The sequence below is a fragment of the Molothrus aeneus genome, chromosome 2 (genome assembly GCF_037042795.1).
Source record: "Molothrus aeneus isolate 106 chromosome 2, BPBGC_Maene_1.0, whole genome shotgun sequence".
Classification (NCBI taxonomy): Eukaryota; Metazoa; Chordata; class Aves; order Passeriformes; family Icteridae; genus Molothrus; species Molothrus aeneus.
This window is the reverse complement of record NC_089647.1, coordinates 45,499,322-45,519,965: the sequence shown is the minus strand read 5'-3', so window position 1 is coordinate 45,519,965 and position 20,644 is coordinate 45,499,322. Positions and strand designations below refer to the sequence as shown.

Sequence of the window (20,644 nt, the reverse complement as noted above, 5' to 3'; positions counted from 1 at the left end):
CAACCTACCTGGGAGATGCTAACCTTTAGCAAAGAAGTTCAGGGCTAGCAACCTAATCTGAATTTGACCTTTTGAGCATTATATGATCTTCAGACTCTAGTTCACAGCTTGGCCTTGCCATAAGAATAAATCTTTAGGAATAAATTAACAAGGACCAGACAGTGCACTCAAGTATGGGGCCACTGGTCATGAATGCTTCTTGATCCTGGGTGCTTTGAACATTACAGGCAGCTTTCGGAGGCAAACCGACTTGGACAGGGTCCAGCACTGAGCAGTGTGGGTGTCAGTCCGTCAGTCAGTCAGTCAGTCAGACTTGTTCCTGAGGTCAGCCCCCAGTTCTCTTTCTCTGCCAGGGGTGATCACCAAAAGAATCTGTCACCAGTGCTGTACCCCAAAGGGGTTTTATAGTTTTATACAGTAACTGTTTCTTATGTGGCTGTGTAATAAGATGAAACCCATTTTAGTCCTGACCTCTCTTTCCATACAAAGCTGCCTCCTTGGTCAGAAAATGCACAATTGTCAAACCAAGAAACTGTTGTGATTTGGAAAAATTGGAACAGGTTTTTTGTAGGGCCATTCCACTGTGCCCAGTCTGGGCTCCATGTCCCCTTGAGCCTTGCTGCTGGCAGAGCCTTCCCAGTTTGTGGGAGAGGTTGCAGCAGCCAGCACAGAGCTGGGGCTGCACACAGGCTGCCTACCCCTCCCATGGGTGGGTGGGCACAGAACCATTGGGTCCTTGTGTCCCTGCAGGGGATGTGACGGTGTGAGGGCACCCAGCCTGAGGGTGACAGTGTCCCCACTGACTGCTGGGGACTGGTAGGGCCCTCACATCTGCTGCCTGGGAAATGGCATCGGGGCTTTCCTTCTGATACTGGCCATTTAAGGTTTCCTCTGAGAACAAATAAGTAAGGAATTGTTGTAGTTCTGGGGTTTTTGTGTGCAAAAGTTTTACCAGCTGCTAAATGTGAAATTCTAAAAATGAGTAAAACTTATTTAATGACGAAAAGGTGGTTTTCCTGAGAGCTCTGCTACCCTCCACTCCTGCTGTTACTGTTTTATTTGTGACAACAAAGGCAATTTCTCAGCAATTCCTCTTGCATTGTTGTCTTTCTTTGAATCATAAAAATGATGAAGCAAACAGCTGTTGCACTTTTGTTTTAGTTGCTGCAGATGTTGGAACTGAATCTTCAGCCTTAGTGGATGACAATGGCAGTGAGGAAGATTACAGCTATGAGGAGCTCTGCCAAGCTGCTCCCAGGTACCTGCAGCCCGGAGGGGAACAGCTAGCAATTAATGAGGTAATGTCCGGGGCTTTGCATTGCTGGAATGATGACACAGGGAGGGCAGGGACAGGGGTGGGGGGTGTGGAGGGATATTTTCCATAGTCTGAGATTTCATAGTCATAAAAAATTCAATGGCAGTAGCTAGTTTTTTAGGAGGGACTTCTGTTTGCTCAGTGGTAAATACCTTTTTGTGGGTAAAACTTTGTTTTGTACGCTCTTTTACTAGCATTATTATGATTATTGCGGTTTTTCAGTAAATTGTGATTCCTTCTATAACTTCTCCTAGTGTTTCCAGGAAGGGAGTGGGGGAAAGGGGACAGTTTGAGTGGGTGTGATTTTCCCTCTGGGTTTTAAACCATCACAGACTGTAACTGTTACCCTATATAATCCTGCTTTGGAGCAGGATTCTAATTGTTTTCACTAATGAGAATATGCATAGATTTCTGAAAATCTGAAATTTTAGTTTTATCCTGTAACAGGAGTAATAGTAGGCAATCTAGTGACCTATATTGATATCTTTGTAGTTTATAAACACTATAGAGTTTATCTTTCATCCTTTGCAATCTCATTTTCTTCCTATCTTAGCTGATAAGCGATGGCACCGTCGTCTATGCAGAGGCTCTCTGGGACCATGTCACTATGGATGATCAAGAGCTGGGCTTCAAAGCTGGAGATGTCATTAGAGTTCTAGAAGCTTCCAACAAAGACTGGTGGTGGGGAAGAAATGAGGACAAGGAGGCCTGGTTTCCAGCTAGTTTTGTCAGGGTAAGTAACTCTTTTGCTTCTTGCTTTTGCACCATTGCAAGATTCCTAGCAGAGTGCAACAGTTGTCATGGCATTACATTTCATACCTGATCCTCATCATGTTTATAGCTGAACCTCAGTGGCATAGCCCCTAAGGAGTTCACAAGGAAAAAGGCAGTAGAGAATCACACCCTAAGATCCCTTAGCTTCCCTGACAACTTTTACTCTGTCTTCTTCATTTGGTCCCTTTGTAACCAAAGGAGTTTCTCAAACAGAGATTACAAGAGCAGAAAGCGCAACCAAAAAGTCATCAGTGTGTACAGAAAGGACACAACAGTTCTCATAAGGGCAGGGGAGAGCTATGCTGCAGGGATTTCTTGGTAAAATAGGGTTTAATTTATTATCAAGGGCTTAATTTATTATCAAGGACATTGTGTAGAAATCTGGTTCACAGTCTGAACTCCACAGTCAGAACTCACCCAGATTAATACCAGTGTAACTCTCAGATGGTAAAAAATTGAAATATATTTCAGAAAATAATTTGAACTGCCTTTTGAGAACCTGTAGTGAAACTTGGACTGCACTGCATGAAGTACTACATACACAGAGTGCAGCAGGTGGTTGCTCCCTTTCCCTTTCCTAGATCTCTAGGCAACCTGGGCAATCAGACAGAAGTCAGAAAAGGAGGTCCTGCTGTCTACACCATACAGATGGGGCACAGGGGAACTATTTGAAAGTGGTTGAGTGTCTGTTTTTGTAATTTTTACCCCGTGCTAACTTGGCCAAACACATTAACTATTGGGTATGGGTAAGGGTCAGAAATAAACTTAACTCTGAAAACAACATGGACAGCACGATGGTCTCTCTCAAATACTGTGAGTAGAAGTCATGTATTTAACCAGACATAAATCCCAACCCTTTATTTGAATATGCAGTGAGTACAATGAGATAAATCCTGTTGTGAAGCCCCCTCTATAAGATAAGAATGAGAACATGTCTGTATCCACTCTTCTCTTAGGTATAAGAAGTTTATAACAGTTTTACCACACATTGTAAAACTTTCTGCTTCACTCTAATTGCTTTGTTTGTTCTGGCTGCAGCTGCGAGTTAATCAGGAAGAAGTGCCAGAAAACTGTAGTAATATCCAGGATGAAGAACAAGATTCAGATATTAGCAAGCATCGCCAGAAAATAGCTGAAAACAGGGATCAGATGAGAACCAACGTTATACAGGAAATTATGAAAACAGAACGAGTCTATATCAAGCATCTCAAGGACATCTGTGAGGTACATGCTTTAACCTGAGGATATTCTGCTGACCAAGTGAGAACAAATCATTCCATATCAGTTGAGAACCACAGTGGTTTCTTATTTCAAAATACTCCCAATTGCACTTCTGACGCTGTCAGTCCAATTCTTCATTTCCTCTTACAACTTTGCTTTCTGATGACTGCCATGAGCCATTGCTTCCTTTCTTTTAAAAAAAACTTCCATTTTTGACAGCAAAAGAGTGCCTCTCTGACTGCTATTTCTATTTCTATAATAAATGAGAGAAGGAAGTCCAGTTTATTTAGAGCTTTTTGCCACTGTATAGAGAACTTTGGGTAACTGTAGTAAAATAATTTGCAGTTCAGTGACAAAACTTCTTGGAAGTTACTTGGAAAGAGTATTTGCTAAATGGTTGATCTCCCCGTTTTCTCAATTGAGGAGATTTTTACTGGATGCCTAGGAGTTATGAAGAAATCTAAGTGTGTTTTAGATCTCCCTTGCTTGTTTGAACCATAAAATGGGGGTGGTTTTCTGCTTTTTTTCTCAGTATTTGTTGGAGGCTCACACTTGGGCAAGAAACTTCTTAATACTTTTCACTGAAGTTTGCCTCTTCTGACATGAGTTATGATGCATTTGACCTGTATTTGACTTGTCTTTGAGGTTTGCATCTGGAATGTGCAAAGCAACCTACAAAAATGTTCTTTGTAGCCTTAGTTTGCTAGGTCTGTCCTTGTATTTGTCATGCTGTCATCCTTTAGTCCACCACTTACCATTAGATTATTTAATTCACAGCAAAGTAGACAAGGCAGGAGTAGGTTTTTATTTGTTCTTTTTTTTTCTTTTTTATTTTTTTCATTTTTAGATCGGGCCTTTTTCTTTAAGAGAGAAAAAAGGGAGAGAAAGGACAAAAATTGGTTACCAGCTGGCTAATTTTAAAACATTAAATGTAAATTTTGTTATTTATATTCATTATTTACTGAAGCTAGTAATATTGATTGTGTGCATGAAAGACCAGGGAAGAATTTGTACACTCTGCTATGCTGTTGCCATGGCTAGCTGAGTTCTAGGACATGACTCTCATATTTTACTGACCTGTTAAGACTTAGGCACATATTAATTAATTAATTTTCTCTAATACGTATATCCTACACCTGGTTTTTAATATCTGGCAAGCCTCTGAGTTTAGTACAAGAGAGCAAGCACACATTTTCCAAGAAGAGAAGCAATGGGCCATGCTTAACATGTGGGGTAGAGATAGTCTGCTGTCCTCAGAGTCAATCTGTAGGGTAGTGCACGTAGCACATAAGGCTGAAAATACACTCAAGTAAGACTAAGCCAGAAAAGCTACACAGATAGTAACCCAAATTTGCAAGCTCAGCCCTTGTATGAATCACTAAAGCTGGTTGTAGCCAGGATCATGAAGCTAAAGTATACCCATAAAACATGTCTTACATTCAAGAAGTATCTGCAGTCCACATTACAGGAGCCACACAGGAATTAGCTTTCCCTGTTGGTGCAATAGGAAATGTGGTAGCTGGCTTGCAGCGTAGCCACTGCACAGCTCTCAGAGCAGATGGCTGTGGAGGAGACAGGAATATTCCTAACAGTGCCAGCAACAGTCAGTGTTACTTCCTGGTAAACCTCACCAGAGCAACTGCAAGGCTATTTCAGCTGTCTGCTCCCAAAGCTGTTTGCGGTTGGCCTGCCTGCCAGCAGCCAAATGGAGGAGCCTGGCAGATAGCCCCTATCCCATCAGTTAGCCTTTGCACTCCCTGAGCCCTGGTGCTGTAACTGCTGTGAGACTGTGAGCACAGCAGCTCGTCCTGGGGGTTCAGTCCCTGCAGTGCATTCTCAACAGGGAGATGCAGGTGGGCTTTACACTTGGGAGGTTCCCTGGTTCACTTGGGGTACCCTGAGACAGGGGCTGGATGCCAGGAATCCACATGTGAACATCTCAGATGCAAATGTGAACTTCGATTTCTCTGTGTGTGTGTGTGTCTAGAAAATCACTTCCTTGCCTGGAGACCATGGGGGTCTTGGCAGCTCAAATGATTTTGTTCAGGGTAGGACCTGTCTCACATCCTTGGACTAAGGAGTGTTTTTTATTTCATTTCAGGGTTACATTCGGCAGTGTCGCAAACATACAGGAATGTTCACCGCAGCTCAGCTAAGCACCATTTTTGGAAATATTGAAGATATTTACAAGTTCCAAAGGAAGTTTCTAAAGGATCTTGAGAAACAGCACAACAAAGAAGAACCTCATCTAAGTGAAATAGGGTCATGTTTTCTTCAACATGTAGGTTGAAAAAGTTGATTTTATTTATGAAATTACCAAAATATGATAATAAAAAGCCAAGTTACCATATTAGGAGGGGATTTTACTAACAAGCGCTTCTTAAATAATAAATTGGCAGCATTTTAGAAGGTAAACTAACTTGGAATTAACTATACATTTGTTTTAGATTTCTCATCATCTTTAGCATGTTATTTTGTAAACAGTTTTAAGTTTCTTTGTTGAAACTCTAATGATCACAGATGGGCTGGATTGTTTGCAGTGATCTCATATTCAGCAAGCAGAAACTTCATACAGACATTAAGAAAGGTAGGTAATGGGGAGATAGCCTGTGAGTTCTTGATAGAGACTTACTAAGCCTATAGCTATCTTCCCCAAAGAAAAATACTTCTTAAAGTGAGTTTGATTATCCTGACTCAAGAAGAGACCTTTATTTCTGTGTTCTGACAAAGAAGGGTACATGGTTTTGACAGCTACAAAGTAGATTTCTGCATACGTTCAAGGCTGATCAGCCTGGAAGCAATATAGAAAATGGATTACCTGATCTAATTATATATAACAGATATTACAAAAATTGCTTTTCTCCTTTATAGACAAATACTTTAGTAAAGTTGCACCTTTTTTTTTTTAACAGCAAGAAGGCTTTGCTATTTATTCAGAGTATTGTAACAACCATCCCAGTGCCTGCATTGAACTCTCCAGACTGATGAAGCAGGGCAAATACCGCCACTTCTTCGAGGCCTGTCGCTTGCTTCAGCAGATGATTGACATTGCCATTGATGGTTTTCTTCTCACACCTGTTCAGAAAATCTGCAAATACCCTCTGCAGCTTGCAGAATTGCTCAAATACACCACTCAGGAGCACAGGTGAGAGAATGAATATAACAAATTTTGTAATAGTAGTAACACTTTATTACTCAGGTTTTCTGGGTGACACAACACTGAAGGTTTTGAGATCAGGAACAAAACTGCCATGGACCATGATAAACAGGGCTTCTTGGAACCATCACAGTCAGTCACCAAAACAGTATCTGAAAGTGCAGCACAGGGGACTGAGAGGAGGCATGACATAATGAGGAATAAGTCAAAGAGGGAGAAGAAGATGGTGTATAAACAGGATGCACGGAGGAATGTGTTATTCAGAGTGAAAAAAAAAAGGCCAGAAATAAAGGAGAAAGAAATCCGAAGAGGGGAAGACTCATAAAAGTTGTGGATGTAAGAAAAAGTGAAGAGTGCCTTAGAAAATAACCACAACCTGAATAAGTTTGGAGGTAATTTGTTTTAGAAACTTAGTAGTTATAAACATTACCTTAGTTTGCAGTAAAGTCCAGATACTAGATTTTCAGCTGGCATAAATAAAAATTGAAGTTGCAGATAGCCTTTCTGCTCTACCCCTGCACTGATTCAATCTTTGACTAAAATTAAGATTTTATCTGTAAGTGTCTTTTTATCTTATATAATTGCAAGAAAGTATTCCACTGTGACCCCTGTGCTCAAAGTCCAAATGAAGCCTGAGGCAAAGTTTCCTTGGCCAAAGTCAGTACTTTAACCTTGAGAAAACTCCCCTTGGAGACCACTTGGATTTTTGCCAGAGGGAAAATACGAGGTCTGTGAAGCACTGACATTTAGATGTGAAATGCCTCTATTCAGTTCTGTGACTACCTGGGAAGTGCTGCAATAAGAATTACTAACTAGAGTTTCTCTTTCACTGCTACTAATTATAGTAAAGTTATTCTGTGAGCTATTAAACCTGCAGATTAAGTGACAGCAAGGTCTCACCACCTTCTTCCCGCAGTACCTATTTTCCTCTTGTGTGACACAGCACCCAGAGATGCCTTCAAGCACAGAGAGGTGCCCACTGTGCAGAGATGCTCACAAACAGGCAGATCTATACCCACATGGAGCCTTAGGAAAGCTCCAGCCAGCTGGGGGTTTGGGTAGCATTTTGTTTTCATAAAAAAATTGAAGTTCCAATATGCACAGCCTGCTGTGAAGGCCACAAGTTGTGTAGCAAGTGTGGAATAAATACCAACAAAGAAAAAAGGAACTGAGATAAGGAAGGGCAAGTGTAGCAGTATGGATATCATGTGGTCACCCTGTGGGACATTTCCCTGGCGTTAGTAGGATCCTGTTATTGTTAATCTCACTTTCTGTATTCAGTGTGGCAGAATAGAGTACCCACAGATGTAAATAAAGAGGGGAGAGAATGCACACATTCAGAAGGGAAGCGCATCCATCAGCAGCAGCCAATGAAAACTGGAACTGAGACAGAAGCAGATAAAAAGAACAGCAAGGCTAACACCTTGGCAGGATTTATTTCTGGTTCGTGCTGTTTTCTGCCTCTGGCTCCCTTTTCTGCAAGAGGCATTCTGATAAAAGAGGAAAAGCAGCTGCTCTGCTGGGATTCCTTTAGCAAGAGATATGTCTCTTCCCTTCTCTCTCTTCTGAGAGACTCCATTTGACAAAGGTGAAGGAGAGATGGATGCTATTCAGAGGAAAAAAAAAAGGCTACCTGCAAACTTGGGGAAATTCATACGCATGTTGAGAGCTCAGGAAAGAAGGAGGAGAGCAGAGCATTGCAAGAAGGACAGGAGGATTGGCCTGAGTTAATTGCATTAGTCCTGAAGCAGAAAGAGGCAGGTGACCATCATGGCTTTCACACATTTGTCCCGTAGAAACACGATGCTTTCTTCATATTGTCTCCTTTAATTCCTCTCTCTGGGGCCCTTGTTCTTCGCTTCCTCTCACGCTCTGTGGGATTGATTTTGCTTTTTTTTCCTGTCCACCTAGCATTCCCCATTTGTGTTCATTGACCCAGTCATTGGGAACAAGAAGGAGAAAATACAATTGTTAAACATGATCAAAAGACTGCCCTTCCCAAAAAGTCCCACTAAAATCTTGCTAAAAGACACAGTCCTTAGGTGAAATACAGCCATCACTGAGCTCAGTGGGAGTTCTACCATTGTTTTCAGTAGAGACAGCGTTGCAGTTCATTAATCGATCACTTCTGCCTCCTTGCACCAATCTAGTTATTTGCTCCTAGACAAGACCAGCAGTACAGCAGCACTGAATTGTACAGGCTACTGTGGGGTTTGGGATAGCAGGAATCAGGTTCCTCTTTTTTAAGTACCTGACTAGATGGATAAGGGGATAATGTGAGCTAATACTGCAGGCACTGTGGTTGCATTATTTCCATGGTTTGTGATTGCATCATGTCCATTGTATAAGTGATCCTTGAAATGTGCTTACATTTCCCAGTGATTATAGCAACATAAAAGCTGCATATGAGGCCATGAAGAACGTGGCATGCCTGATCAACGAGCGAAAACGGAGACTAGAAAGCATAGACAAGATTGCCCGTTGGCAAGTCTCTATTGTAGACTGGGAGGTGAGTGTCAGCCTGTGCCTTTCCTGGGCAAAGGTACTGTGTACAGTACCTCATGTCCCCTGCAGGAGTCTTTCTGCGTAGGTGCTTGTTTATGGTGTCTACTTTTCAAGTGGTCATTGCTCAGTTAAAAGTCCAGTTGCTTCATTTACAATGTTTCTGTTACTGATTAACCTTGTTTATAGTTCAGGAAGAGCAGTATGTAACATGGACACTTACCTTTGAGATGAGGTGACAAAATGGAGCTTTTAAAAATGTTGAATCTCATTTGGAAGTCTGGTAGTTCTGTCAGAACGGGAACCTGTTTCACTGACTTAAATGTTTCCCTCTGTTTATGCAGGACCACGTTGATTGAATTTACCTTTATGATATTATTTACATTGTATGACATTTTCAAATCTAATAATAAAAATACAAGAAAAGTGAGTGAACTTAAGATTTGATTATATAGTGAGACTGGTTAGACACACACTGAGATCTTAAAATATTATTTACTTACTACATATCTCTATATCTCTATATACCTGTCTTCCTAGGGACCAGATGTGTTAGCCAGAAGCTCAGAACTGATCCACTCAGGAGAACTGACCAAAATATCAAAACAAGGCAAAAGCCAGCAGAGGACTTTCTTCCTTTTTGACCATCAGCTTGTGTTCTGTAAGAAGGACTTGCTGAGAAGGGACATTTTGTATTACAAGGATCGTATTGACATGGATGAGACAGAAATTGTGGACACCGAAGATGGCAGAGACAAAGATTTTAACATCAATGTCAAGAATGCTTTTAAGATAATAAACAGAACAACAGAGGAGGTTCATTTGTTCTGTGCAAAAAAACAGGAGGATAAAAAGAGATGGATGGAGGCGTGTGAAAATGAAAGGAGAAGAGTTCGAGAAGACAAGGAAATGGGTGAGTGAAACAATTTCTAAACAGTGGTTAAAACAAACTTGCTTTTGCAGTTCTTTGTTTTGTACAGATGTGCACTCTGTCTTCTTGAGCTGGTGTCCATTTCTTGCCTGACCTGATGTTTAGCTGTGTAAGTGAAGCCTATTCAGGTGTGTTTGACCTGTCACTGTGGGCCAAAGGTCCAGGGCAGATAGCGTCATCCATATGATTCTGGTGCTTGGTGGAGCAGAATGAGAGATGAGATATGACAAGATGCAAGTCACAAAAACCAATCAATAATAAAATTCCATCTAAAATCCTAGCACTTTTGTATGAACGATTGGTCAAAAATATCTGTCCATAAAGGAAGCTTTTTTACAAAGCCAAGCAGCAATAATTGTAGATTTATACTGTCTGTGTGATATAGTGGCACCTCCTGTGTCCAGGAGGCCCATGCAGTTGTATGGTGTCATTAACTACAGACCCACCAATAGCACCACTGGGCAGTGAGTGGCACTGGCACATTTCTCTGACACTGGCCAGAGAAATGAAGCCAGACCTTGAGTGAGCAGGAAAAAAGGTAGTAAATCCTAGGACCAGTTTTAGACCTGCAGCCTATGGGACACTCCAAGGACAGTGTGTCTTCTGTGTCAGCGTATAGTTAGGATTGCTTTTTTGGTTTTGCATCGTTTCATGCGTCCTTTAAGATCAGTGACAAAAGCTCCAGCAAAATTTAATTGGCAAAACATATACAAAGAAAGCAGCAACAGTAATTTTAAAAAAACTCTTTTTAGTGTTTCTAAAAAGTCATGTTAGTGCATCTGTGAATGTTGGCTGCATGAGAACTTCTCCTTTTCAGTAAAATTCTTGAGGCTAAGGCTTTGGATTGACATCAGGTTAACACTGGAAGTGCAGTGAAGTGGATGATACAACTCAGAAATTATTAAAACTTAAACAAGATGCCAAACCTTATATTCCATGATCATGTAAAACACGTGGTCAGAGTATTAGGAAGACAGGAATAACTTTTACATTACAAATGTAACCCTTTTGATCCTAGTTGCTTTCTCTTGTTTGATACTGTTGTAAGTATGACAAAAATAAGGCCTCTTCCATATGTATTTTAGATAGTCCATAAGCAGAAGAAAATATTAAAAGTTTGCCAGTTGATTCACAATTTAAAATCAGTTTTAACCCTTCCACATTGCACCAACTGTTGCAATTAATCCCAGTCATCTTGAATCTAGAGTAAACAATGAAGGAGCCACAGCTAAACTTCCCTCAGACTTTGGAAACTTGACCCTTCTCCAGTGCTGAATGTCACAGTGTGACATTACAGTCAGTGTTGGTGGGCACAATGCTGATGGCTTTCGTGCCTTGCTCTACGTGGAGCTTGCTCTGTCATCTTGTGCTCATGGGGCTATGAGGTAGCTGCCTTCCCTAATTCACCTAAACAGAACTCTAAAACAGTGGGTATTGCAAAAGGGTGCAGGTGATCAGAGGGTAATAGAGCAATGCTGAGGATCTGATCATAATTGTCCACACAGTCCCTCTTACAACAAAGTTACAGAACAACTCTACTCCAGTATACAATGAGAACCATAATTCAGTGACATGGAAGGATGCTACTGAGTAAAACACAGCTCCTGCAGTTTTGTGAGCAAGACTGAGGTAAAGAAGATAAAAACTGAACAAGTGAATGCTTCCATTTCCATCCTTTCTAAGATGAAACATTCTTGAGCTCTGCACTTCTTCCTGGGTGGTTACTTTATGGAGCACTGGGAGAGTATGTTGAGTAAGTTAGATGCTGTCTGTCAGGAAGCTCCTGAGGCTCTGCCCTGGGCAACCACAGGTCTGTCTTGGTGTTACCATTCCTCCTAAGTGACACTGCTGCAGAAATCCCCAAGCATGAGGAAACTGCAAAGGTGTAGTAGCTACAGCCCTAAACTATTTATTCTGCTGGGACCTCATGAAAATCAACATATGATATTTAGAAGAGTGACCATCCAACAGTGGTGGTGGCACTGGCAGTGAGATTTGTCATAAAAGCACTAACCCTTGTTTTGGGGCTGGGTTACAAATTCCCATGGTCGCTGAGTGCGAGAACTGCACAAGGAGGGTCCATTGTGCTTGATGCTCTTCAGGTACAGTGCAAGAGTGGGGGAAAAAAGCCCTGTTAAAAGAGAAACTGTATGTTTGATAATGGCACATGCAGTCTTCTCTGCCCGTGTAACATCCAGCTTTCTGTAAAGTTGCTTTTCAAGTGTTGCAACTCACTATTCCAACATTCCTGTTTTGGGCCAGGTATGATGAACCAGAGGAAAGATAGTTGAGTTGTAATAGCTAATGTCCATCTGGTCTTGTGAGCCACAGTGGCTTGGATCTTTTCTCCATTAACCAGAAGACTGTTTCTTTTCTAAAATTCTTTCTTTTTTTGGCATAATTAAACATTTCCTTCAGCCAAAACCAATGGAAAAATGCCACTATTCTCAACCTCAGGTTTAAATTTGTCTTGTTGATTTTGTAAGCTATCTTGCTGGACTAAACATAAAGCCTCTAATCTGACCATTCAGAGAACCAATAATACTCTTTCAGTTCAGAACTGCAAATGGCATTTTACTTCTATTTTCAAAGACACTTTGGTGTGAGTCATTGTCTCCCAAACCATATCTAGCTTTTCTTAGCTTTTATGAATATATGAGAGAAAAGACCACAGCCAGAAAATCCTTCTCCAAACCACTAATAGTAACCCTAAGAAAGTGGTCTGATCTCTCTTGATGAAATTGCTTTCATTTTTAAAAATCTGTTTCCTTCTTTCTATAAAGGAAAAAAAACCCAAAACCCTGCAGGATAAACTAAACTACTGCTACCCAAAAATTATGGATGTTTTAAGTTAATAGGCTGATTTGTAATAACTTGTTCATAAGTTCAGGATAAAAAAGGGAGTTTTAAAAGTATAGAGAAGTGAGGAAAGATGCAAAATGGAACTGAAGCAGACACGTCATTCAGCCTCTGTGCTCTTTCTGTGCATATGTGTGAAATGAGTGCAGCCTTATGCACAGCATGAAATGTGCACCCTGTTGTCACCTTGTGCAAATGTGACATTTGCATGTATCTCAACTGTGTTGTGCACAGGGGGAGGAAACTGGAGTGCCTCTACCTGGGCTCCAGACAGCACAGTCTCTGGTGCCACCTTCTAGCAGATGTCTGTCATCTCTGTACCCCAGCTCAGCCATACACCTGTCACATGATAGTAAAAAGCATAGGGCTAGCCATGTGCTTTATGTGAGTTACACAAGTATGTATGAGAAACCCGAGTGAGGGATCCAGCTCCAGAATGATGCAGCCAAAACCACATCACAGCCTGCTTCAGCGTCTGCCAGATTTTGTGATACTTTCCTCTGAGTGAAGGGAAAGATACCCAAATTTGTACTAGCAGTGACTCCAATCTGTTACCCACGTTAGCTCAGAGTGAGTGAAAAACAAAAGGATTCTGCAATTGTGATCTATTACTTGATGACTTATAGATTTCAAAAATTTTATTTTACACCCTTTTTTAAAAAAAAAATCTCTTGTTATCTGGATTTATCTGTCATTATCCTAGTGGAAAACCCTCTTTAAATTCATATAACAATATAAAACATACTTCTAAAAACTTCAGGTGTATTGCTACTAAGGTTTACTAAAAATTGCTTAAGATACAGTTTACTTATTTGTTTTAATTTAATGCAATCAAGTATTAGATACAGTAATTATGTACTAGTGCCCTAATTTACACTTTGATGTGTAGGTATGGAAATCTCAGAAAACCAGAAGAAACAAGCCATGCAGAATGCCCGTAAGTCAAGGCAAGGAAAAATTAAAGGTGGGTGTTGAGAATTGCATTACCTTCTTACTGTGTTCCATTGATCTTTTCGTTAGGAAATAGCACAGTCTGGCTGTGGCTGAGTTCTTCAATCTTTTAAAAACATTTTTTTTGGCTTACATGGAGTCAAATAATTGCCATCAACCTGTATTTTAATATTAAATTCCAATATCTCTCTAAACTGTCTACTAAATCAGCTCCCTGAGCTTCTTCAAACAGACAATTCAGTATTCTGTATGTTAGAGAAGAAACTCAAGAGGTAAGGCAAAGTGTTTATTTTTAAGGTGATGAATTGGATGCACAGGTTAAATTATAAATTAGTGCTACAATTCCTTCCTTTGCTTTTACTCAAAGAGCTTGTTCTTCTTTACCAATTCTGTGTCTTGTTTAAAATGTCCTAAAGTTCTTCTTGCAAGCCACATTGTTATATTATTTACAATAACAGTCAAAATGGCTTCTTCTGGCATCCCTCTAGAAGGAAGGATGGACCAGAAGCTTGTTTGCCAGGAAATGGCTTTTTTATTCATTTCCTCTCTCAGAAAATAATCACAACAGAAACAAATCACAATGGAGTTTGTCCTTTTCCATCTTAAAGTCAAACTCAGCTAAATCTCTAGTGTGCTGAGAGAAAAGTGGAATAAGATTTAAGCCTGAGTTTAGGAGTGAAGGAGTTGATGTTAGATTGTCTTCTGTTCACTGGGATTAATGTTCTTAAAGCATTTTCTCTTAATCAATCAATAGGTATCCCTGGAACCTGTCTGGATTTTCAGGGCAGTGGCTAAAGTTTGTAATTAGGAGATTCTGTTCAGAATCCACAAAGCTCAAAGTCTTAAGAACATTAACCCAGAAAAATATATTTCAAATGGAAGAAACAAAAGTCTTGTCGGTAGCAGTATTTTACCCAGCCTTACTCTGAGAGTGGACTGAAGTACCAGTATCTTCTGTTTGAAGTCATTCCTTTGAAATACAAGGATTTATTTGTGCAAACAGTATAGTCCAGCTGTGTGAAACTGCTGCTTGTTTTTGGTTATTCTGTTATATTATTTTTACTGGCACTGTTGTCTTATTAAGCCAAATCAATGCATCAATTAAAAAGTCAAACATCAGAAAACGTGACCTTCAGTAGTTGTGCCATTCAAGATCATGGCAAAATTCATCTTGTCCCCTGGCTCTGTGCTTAAATTTCCATGGCTGATTCAGGTGCTTTCTCCAACTGTTCTTCTGCAGGTGTGAGCTATAATGGGTGTCCTCTGCCTCCTCTACACCAAACCCTTCATCCCCTTCACCAGCGACACATCACCGTGCCTACCAGCGTCCCGCAGCAGCAGGTCTTTGCCCTGGCAGAACCCAAGCGGAAGCCATCCCTCTTCTGGCATACCTTCAACAAACTCACTCCCTTTAAAAAGTGAGAGGCCAAAGGACCTGGAAGGGCATCAGCACAGAGGGAGACTCACTCCAGAGAAGGACCTTGGAGACATGGTCAAGCTTACTTGAGCTCAGTGAATCTCCCATTTCAGAGGCAGAACCTTGGGTTCCCTTGAGACAGGAATGCAGCCTTTGTCTTGGATAAGAAGTTTGTCAGGGCTGCTCTGAAGTCCATGTTGCCAAGTGTCAGCATTGCTGATGAAGAGCAGTCTCTCTTCTGACAAAGACAACTTGCTGTTACTCAGAAACAGCAGTATTTGATCTCTGTTTCTTAGTTATGTTGAAGTAGTGATGGAATTGTGCAGGTCATTGTAACATTTCATTTTTCTTAACCTTATATTGATGGCCAAATTTTGGATAGGGAGGAATTTTTCTATAGGGATGTATCAGCAAGGAATCTTAGGAGAATTTTCTCCTTCCTTCTGGAGCACTGAGCACAGACCACCCATTAAAATCAGGTGGAGCTATCCCATGTGATTAACCAGCTGGTGCAGAATTTAGTGGACCCTAATCCTTCCTGTCTTTTTTTATTACATTGCCAAATGGCAGGAGAACATCCCGCAAGGCCTTACCATATTCCAGATTGGAACAGGGAAATTTTATTCTGTCCTATAGAAACAGGAACAGAGTATGAAATGGACTGTAAAGATATGTGCATTTATTGCACACAGGTGGAAACAAGAGGAGCCCAGGGCATCTCAGATTGATTCATTTCAGTCAGAGCAGATGCATGCATGTATGCTCTTCAGTGTAGAGCTTTCACATCGCTTTTTCACTCATTTCTTCACCTGGGAGACTCTTCTTTGTATTTCCAATATGTTTATTTCTCTGTGTAAAAAATACATTTTTATTTTCTCACGGAGATAATGTGAATGTACAAAATCAGAGTCGAGACAGTACATGGTGACTGCTGGCTATGTTACATAGATCTCATGATTTTTATTCATATAGCTGGACTTAGAAAATGAATAAATTGTAATGTAAATATATTGAAGCCGTCTGGATCCATGCTTCTTGTACACATTCAATTGACAATGGGTTTTGACCAGTAACTTCTTCAAAAAGAAAGAGAAATCCTTACTAGAAGGGACAGAGAAATCATGTGGACCAGAGATGGATTTTTGTCTTGGTGTCATCAGTCCCCATTGGAAGAGGAAGAACCTGACTTGATTAAGGTCAGTTCTGACCAGCATATGCAATCCATGATTTGCATTGCTTCAATTCCTCTGTGGCATGAAATGGATCTTGGAGAATAACTTTTAAAAAGCCACCTGGAAGAGGATCTGATATTTGTAGCACTGATAGTTTCTGCTTGCTCTCATCAAGGATGACAAGACTGCTGGGAATATGGAAGGAAGTAAAGACTCAATATGATTCAGAACTGATTTGCTATGAATGTCTTTACAATACTTTGTCCTATGCTGCTGATTAGGGGCATTACCTGATGATTAGGGTAGATCCAAGGGTATTCTTTGACAGTGGGCACAATCAGCTTTGTCATGGATCTGTAATATATGAAATACAAACAAGGGGCTAAATGCCAGGCATTTTAACAACAATGTAAAAAAGCCTTATTTTAAAGATGTATTTGTTCCTACTGCTATTGTTACCTCCATATTTTTATTTACCATCAGTGTTGTGAAGCCCACTATTAACTAGGTTTTGTGATTTCATAACTTTGTGGCCACTTCTGCAAAGCCCAGGTTTGTGGTTTTGATTTTAAATTACATCTTTTTGACAACTTTACATTTCAAATGCCTTGTGTATATAGCTCAGCAATAAGGCAAAGTCTGGTATGCTCAGCCAAATTGTGCCCTGCATAGTAAATTTCATTGCTTGTGCTTTCCCATAGCAATGGGAGATGATGTAAACTAGTTAAGAACTGGAAGTGCACACTGACATTTGCAGTGATCCAGCTGAAAGAAAATGCACAGGGAAGTCAGTGAAAAAAGCTGCTTGTATATTTCTCTTGATGTTTATGCCAGCCATTGCTGCTCAGATTTTTAAAAATAGATAATTCTAAATGCTCAGTTTAAACACAAGGAGCAGACTTCCAAATGCAGGCATGGATGCACACCCTTCCCCTCAAATGAGTAAGCCTTTTGCATTTCTTACATACCCATTTTTGTGGGTACTTGCCACGTTCAGGCCTGTAAACCAATGAGATGCACGAACGGTGCAAGTGAAGATGATGTTTTTCATAATCACATTTTGAAAGACTTGTTCTAAGTGCAAAAAAAAGGCTGAAGTTGGATTGCAGTGCTCACCCAGAAACTTTGCTCGCTGGACCTGAAGACATTATGATATCCACACTTATATGTGTCTTTGCTGAAACCTACTTCCTTCCAGCACTCAGTTCTCTGGGGTGCTGGAAAAAAAAGGTTTGGGGATCTTTCTTCTGACATGTCAGTGCCCATGAAGGCTCTTCCCATGTATTAGTGCTGGTGCCTTAGCCCTAAAAATGAACAGAAATGTTTGCGTATGGTTTTGCATGCAATAGGTTTTTTCTCAAGAAGTGAATTTCAAAGAGATAAAAAGAAAATATTTCATGGTGCAGATTACTCAGGACAGTTTTACATATGGTACCCTTCATGTAGACATAGTTGTTTTGTAAGGCTCTCTCTGTCTTTCTTTGCAATATGACCTTGCAACAGATTGAAAATCAAATATAGTAAGACAGGCCAAATTTATACTATACCATAGTCTTTTAAACAAATTATAGTGAAATGAAAACACGTATTATTCAACAATTAAGACAAATATTTACTTGGGAATTAACCTCACTTCAGAGTCTATGGGAAGGAGTTGCAACTAAAATGTAGAAATTTGAATTGTAGCAACTCTTGCCCTGATTCTCCTTCTGGTGACAAAACTTATATATAGATCATCAGAAAGCTGTGTTAGCAACATCTGTTCTTTTCCACTTGCATGCTTTAAGTTACTATAAAAAATTCTAGGGCAACAACTAAGAACATTTGTGCCTCATTTTGATAAAGCCCAGCCAGAGCCTTCCTGATGGCCTGCTGAGCAGATAACCTCAGACTTTTTGCATGAGATGCAGTAAAATATAATTGTCCTCAAATGTGTTCCCACTGAGTTAGGAAATGCCAAACCATAATTGCATCCAACTCAGAGCATGTGATGTATAAAATAATAAGATTGTTTTACAAGTGGTTCTTGCCATGCTAAATTTCACATTGAATTTTAGTGGTCAGCGTAAGAACTGAGTTCAAAGACAGACTTCTCAAATGTTCCACATTTTAGTTGTCTTTTGGAAATAATTATATCACAATTTTGGAGCCAAAGGTCTTTAGTCATAACTAACACAGTACCTTTCTCTGACTGCCTTTCTGCTTTCTTTTCTATATGTGTGGCATTTGTATGTAGCAGATGCCTTCTAAATGATCTGTAATTTAAAACTCTTTGTTGTAAATACTAGGGATAACTTGCATATATATTTTATTTTGGTAAGTGTTTTGTAACATTATACCTTCCATACATTGCTTTGTGCACCTCACCCTGTGTGTGTGCTATTACACGTTGTAAATGAAGTGTCCTGGCTGCAGAGCAGAGGAATTGGCTGTTGACAGCTGAAGTACAATGTATAGGACAGCAGTAGCTTGATGTGCATTTCTTCTGGAGTAACTGCATTGCAAGGTTTATTTACTCTTTGAATGTTGTTTGTCAAATGAATCTATTTTCTGAAAATAAGTACAAACTTACATTCCTATTATTTTTCTCTTACTGTACATGGTTGAATTAAATAATATACAAAGCTGAATTCCTCATCTGTGTCTTATAAAACTTTATGTGCAGTTTTAAAATTGTTGTGTTTTTTTTTATTGTCTACAAATTTTCCTTCATGATGCAAAAATGTATCAACTGTCATATTTCTTCTAGTATTTTAAAGAAAAAAGTCACACCATGCTCTCTTGTTTTCCCAGTAACAGCTTCAGTACTTCCCAGCACAAGTTCATTTTAACAATGCCTAAGCCTGGTTCTGGTATTGAACTCTTCATTGTTCAGGCAAAGCCCGTACTTGTTGCTGTCTCAGCCTGTGATTACCGTGCTTTACCTTGTCCTGGCAGAGGGTTCACACAGTACCCCTTGCAATGCATGCAGGTGCAGCTTCTGCTAACAGAGGATGGTGACTTAAGTATTGCAGGGCAGGTAAGGAAGATTTAATTTTATTTTCTTTGGAATGAAAGCAAACCCATTTAAAGGGCTTCACCCAAAAGGCATGTTCTGCACATGTGTGAACAGACTTACCTGTCTGCTTGATAGAGCAATGGGCAACACAGCTGGGGATTTGACTTCTCTGGTTCAGGGAGATTTTGTGTCTTATTATTCTGATAGGGCAGAGGGCCACATCTGAAAGGTGTGCTTGTGTTCTTCCTGCTCCAGGCTGTGTCAAAAATTGTGTTTTGCTGAGACACACCAGCTTTAACAAAATAACATACTTTGCTGAAATCTTTTCATCAGAAACGTTTTGATGAGTTCAACTGCTGGCACAATAGTTGGTTTGCTAATTCTTTACCCCTCTTTCCAACATCTGGACTCTTACATTTCTTGGTTCATCTCACAGCTGAAAGTTTCTGCCTCCCAAGGTTGCTGCTGTGGTGGTATGTGTGCTGAGTGCCCCAGCATTAAATTGAAAGGCAGAGTTTGAGCACTTAGTGAGATAGATTGGATGACATAAAAACATACCCTAAGCAAACATTGGAGTAGGATGTAGCAATCAATAGGCTTTCTAAGGACCCTGGTTCAACTGGCCAGGGTGAGCTCATTTGTGCCTTTTATTTCATGCTTGGGCAGTCAGGCTAAATCCTATAAATTGTTCTGTACTTTCAGCTTTTAAGTTCCTTGAGAGCTGATCTATCAGATGGAGCTTTTAGTTTGCACAGAAATAGCACTGCTTGTCTTAGATTTTTTTGTTGTTTAGGTTTTTTCCAAAGGCTGCACAATCATCTGTGCTTGGTAACAGAGACAAGGACTCAGGCTTTTTCATGTTCCAGAATCAAAGGAGAAATGAAAAACTCAGCAGTGAAAAACAGCACACCACATAATTTGTAAGGAAGGCACACAAATATTCCTTATACAAATAAATGTGTTTCTAAATGCTTTATAAAATCTAGTTACTCTATCTAGAGGATATGTAATTGTGAGAATATGATAAAGCTGTATAAACTGTTAGCACACTTTTTTGTTAATCTTAAGTCTCTGTTTAGTTCACTGCAATCAGAACTTGTCTAGTGCTTGGAGCTGAGAACTCACCTACTGCCAGTATTAGGTATTTAGGCTCTGATTTCAAAAAACAGACGTGTGGGTGTGGGTGTGGGTGTGGGTGTGGGTGTGGGTGTGTGTGTGTGTTTACTCCTGCACCTCCTTTGTAGACTCCATGGGGCATCCCCAAATGTCTGCTGGCACCTACAGCAGGTTGCACAAGTGACCCACATCCATCACACCTTCCCTCTGTTTACATTAGATCATTGTCTG

The 20,644-nt window shown here is 40.2% G+C and overlaps 1 protein-coding gene across 3 annotated transcripts in view; it reads left to right on the top strand.

The window, feature by feature from the left end:
• Positions 1 to 18,929, top strand: part of SPATA13 (spermatogenesis associated 13) — a 46,510-nt gene extending 27,581 nt beyond the window's left edge. For all 3 annotated transcript variants that reach the window (XM_066544834.1, XM_066544833.1, XM_066544835.1), the window contains 9 exons: positions 1,162 to 1,298; positions 1,869 to 2,048; positions 3,128 to 3,313; positions 5,412 to 5,591; positions 6,223 to 6,455; positions 8,847 to 8,976; positions 9,510 to 9,882; positions 13,649 to 13,723; positions 14,951 to 18,929. In XM_066544834.1, the coding sequence (XP_066400931.1) occupies positions 1,162 to 1,298; positions 1,869 to 2,048; positions 3,128 to 3,313; positions 5,412 to 5,591; positions 6,223 to 6,455; positions 8,847 to 8,976; positions 9,510 to 9,882; positions 13,649 to 13,723; positions 14,951 to 15,132 (1,676 nt within the window). In that variant the 3' untranslated portion in view covers positions 15,133 to 18,929. The remainder of the gene's footprint in view (positions 1 to 1,161; positions 1,299 to 1,868; positions 2,049 to 3,127; positions 3,314 to 5,411; positions 5,592 to 6,222; positions 6,456 to 8,846; positions 8,977 to 9,509; positions 9,883 to 13,648; positions 13,724 to 14,950) is intronic.
• The last annotated feature ends 1,715 nt before the right edge of the window (positions 18,930 to 20,644 follow it).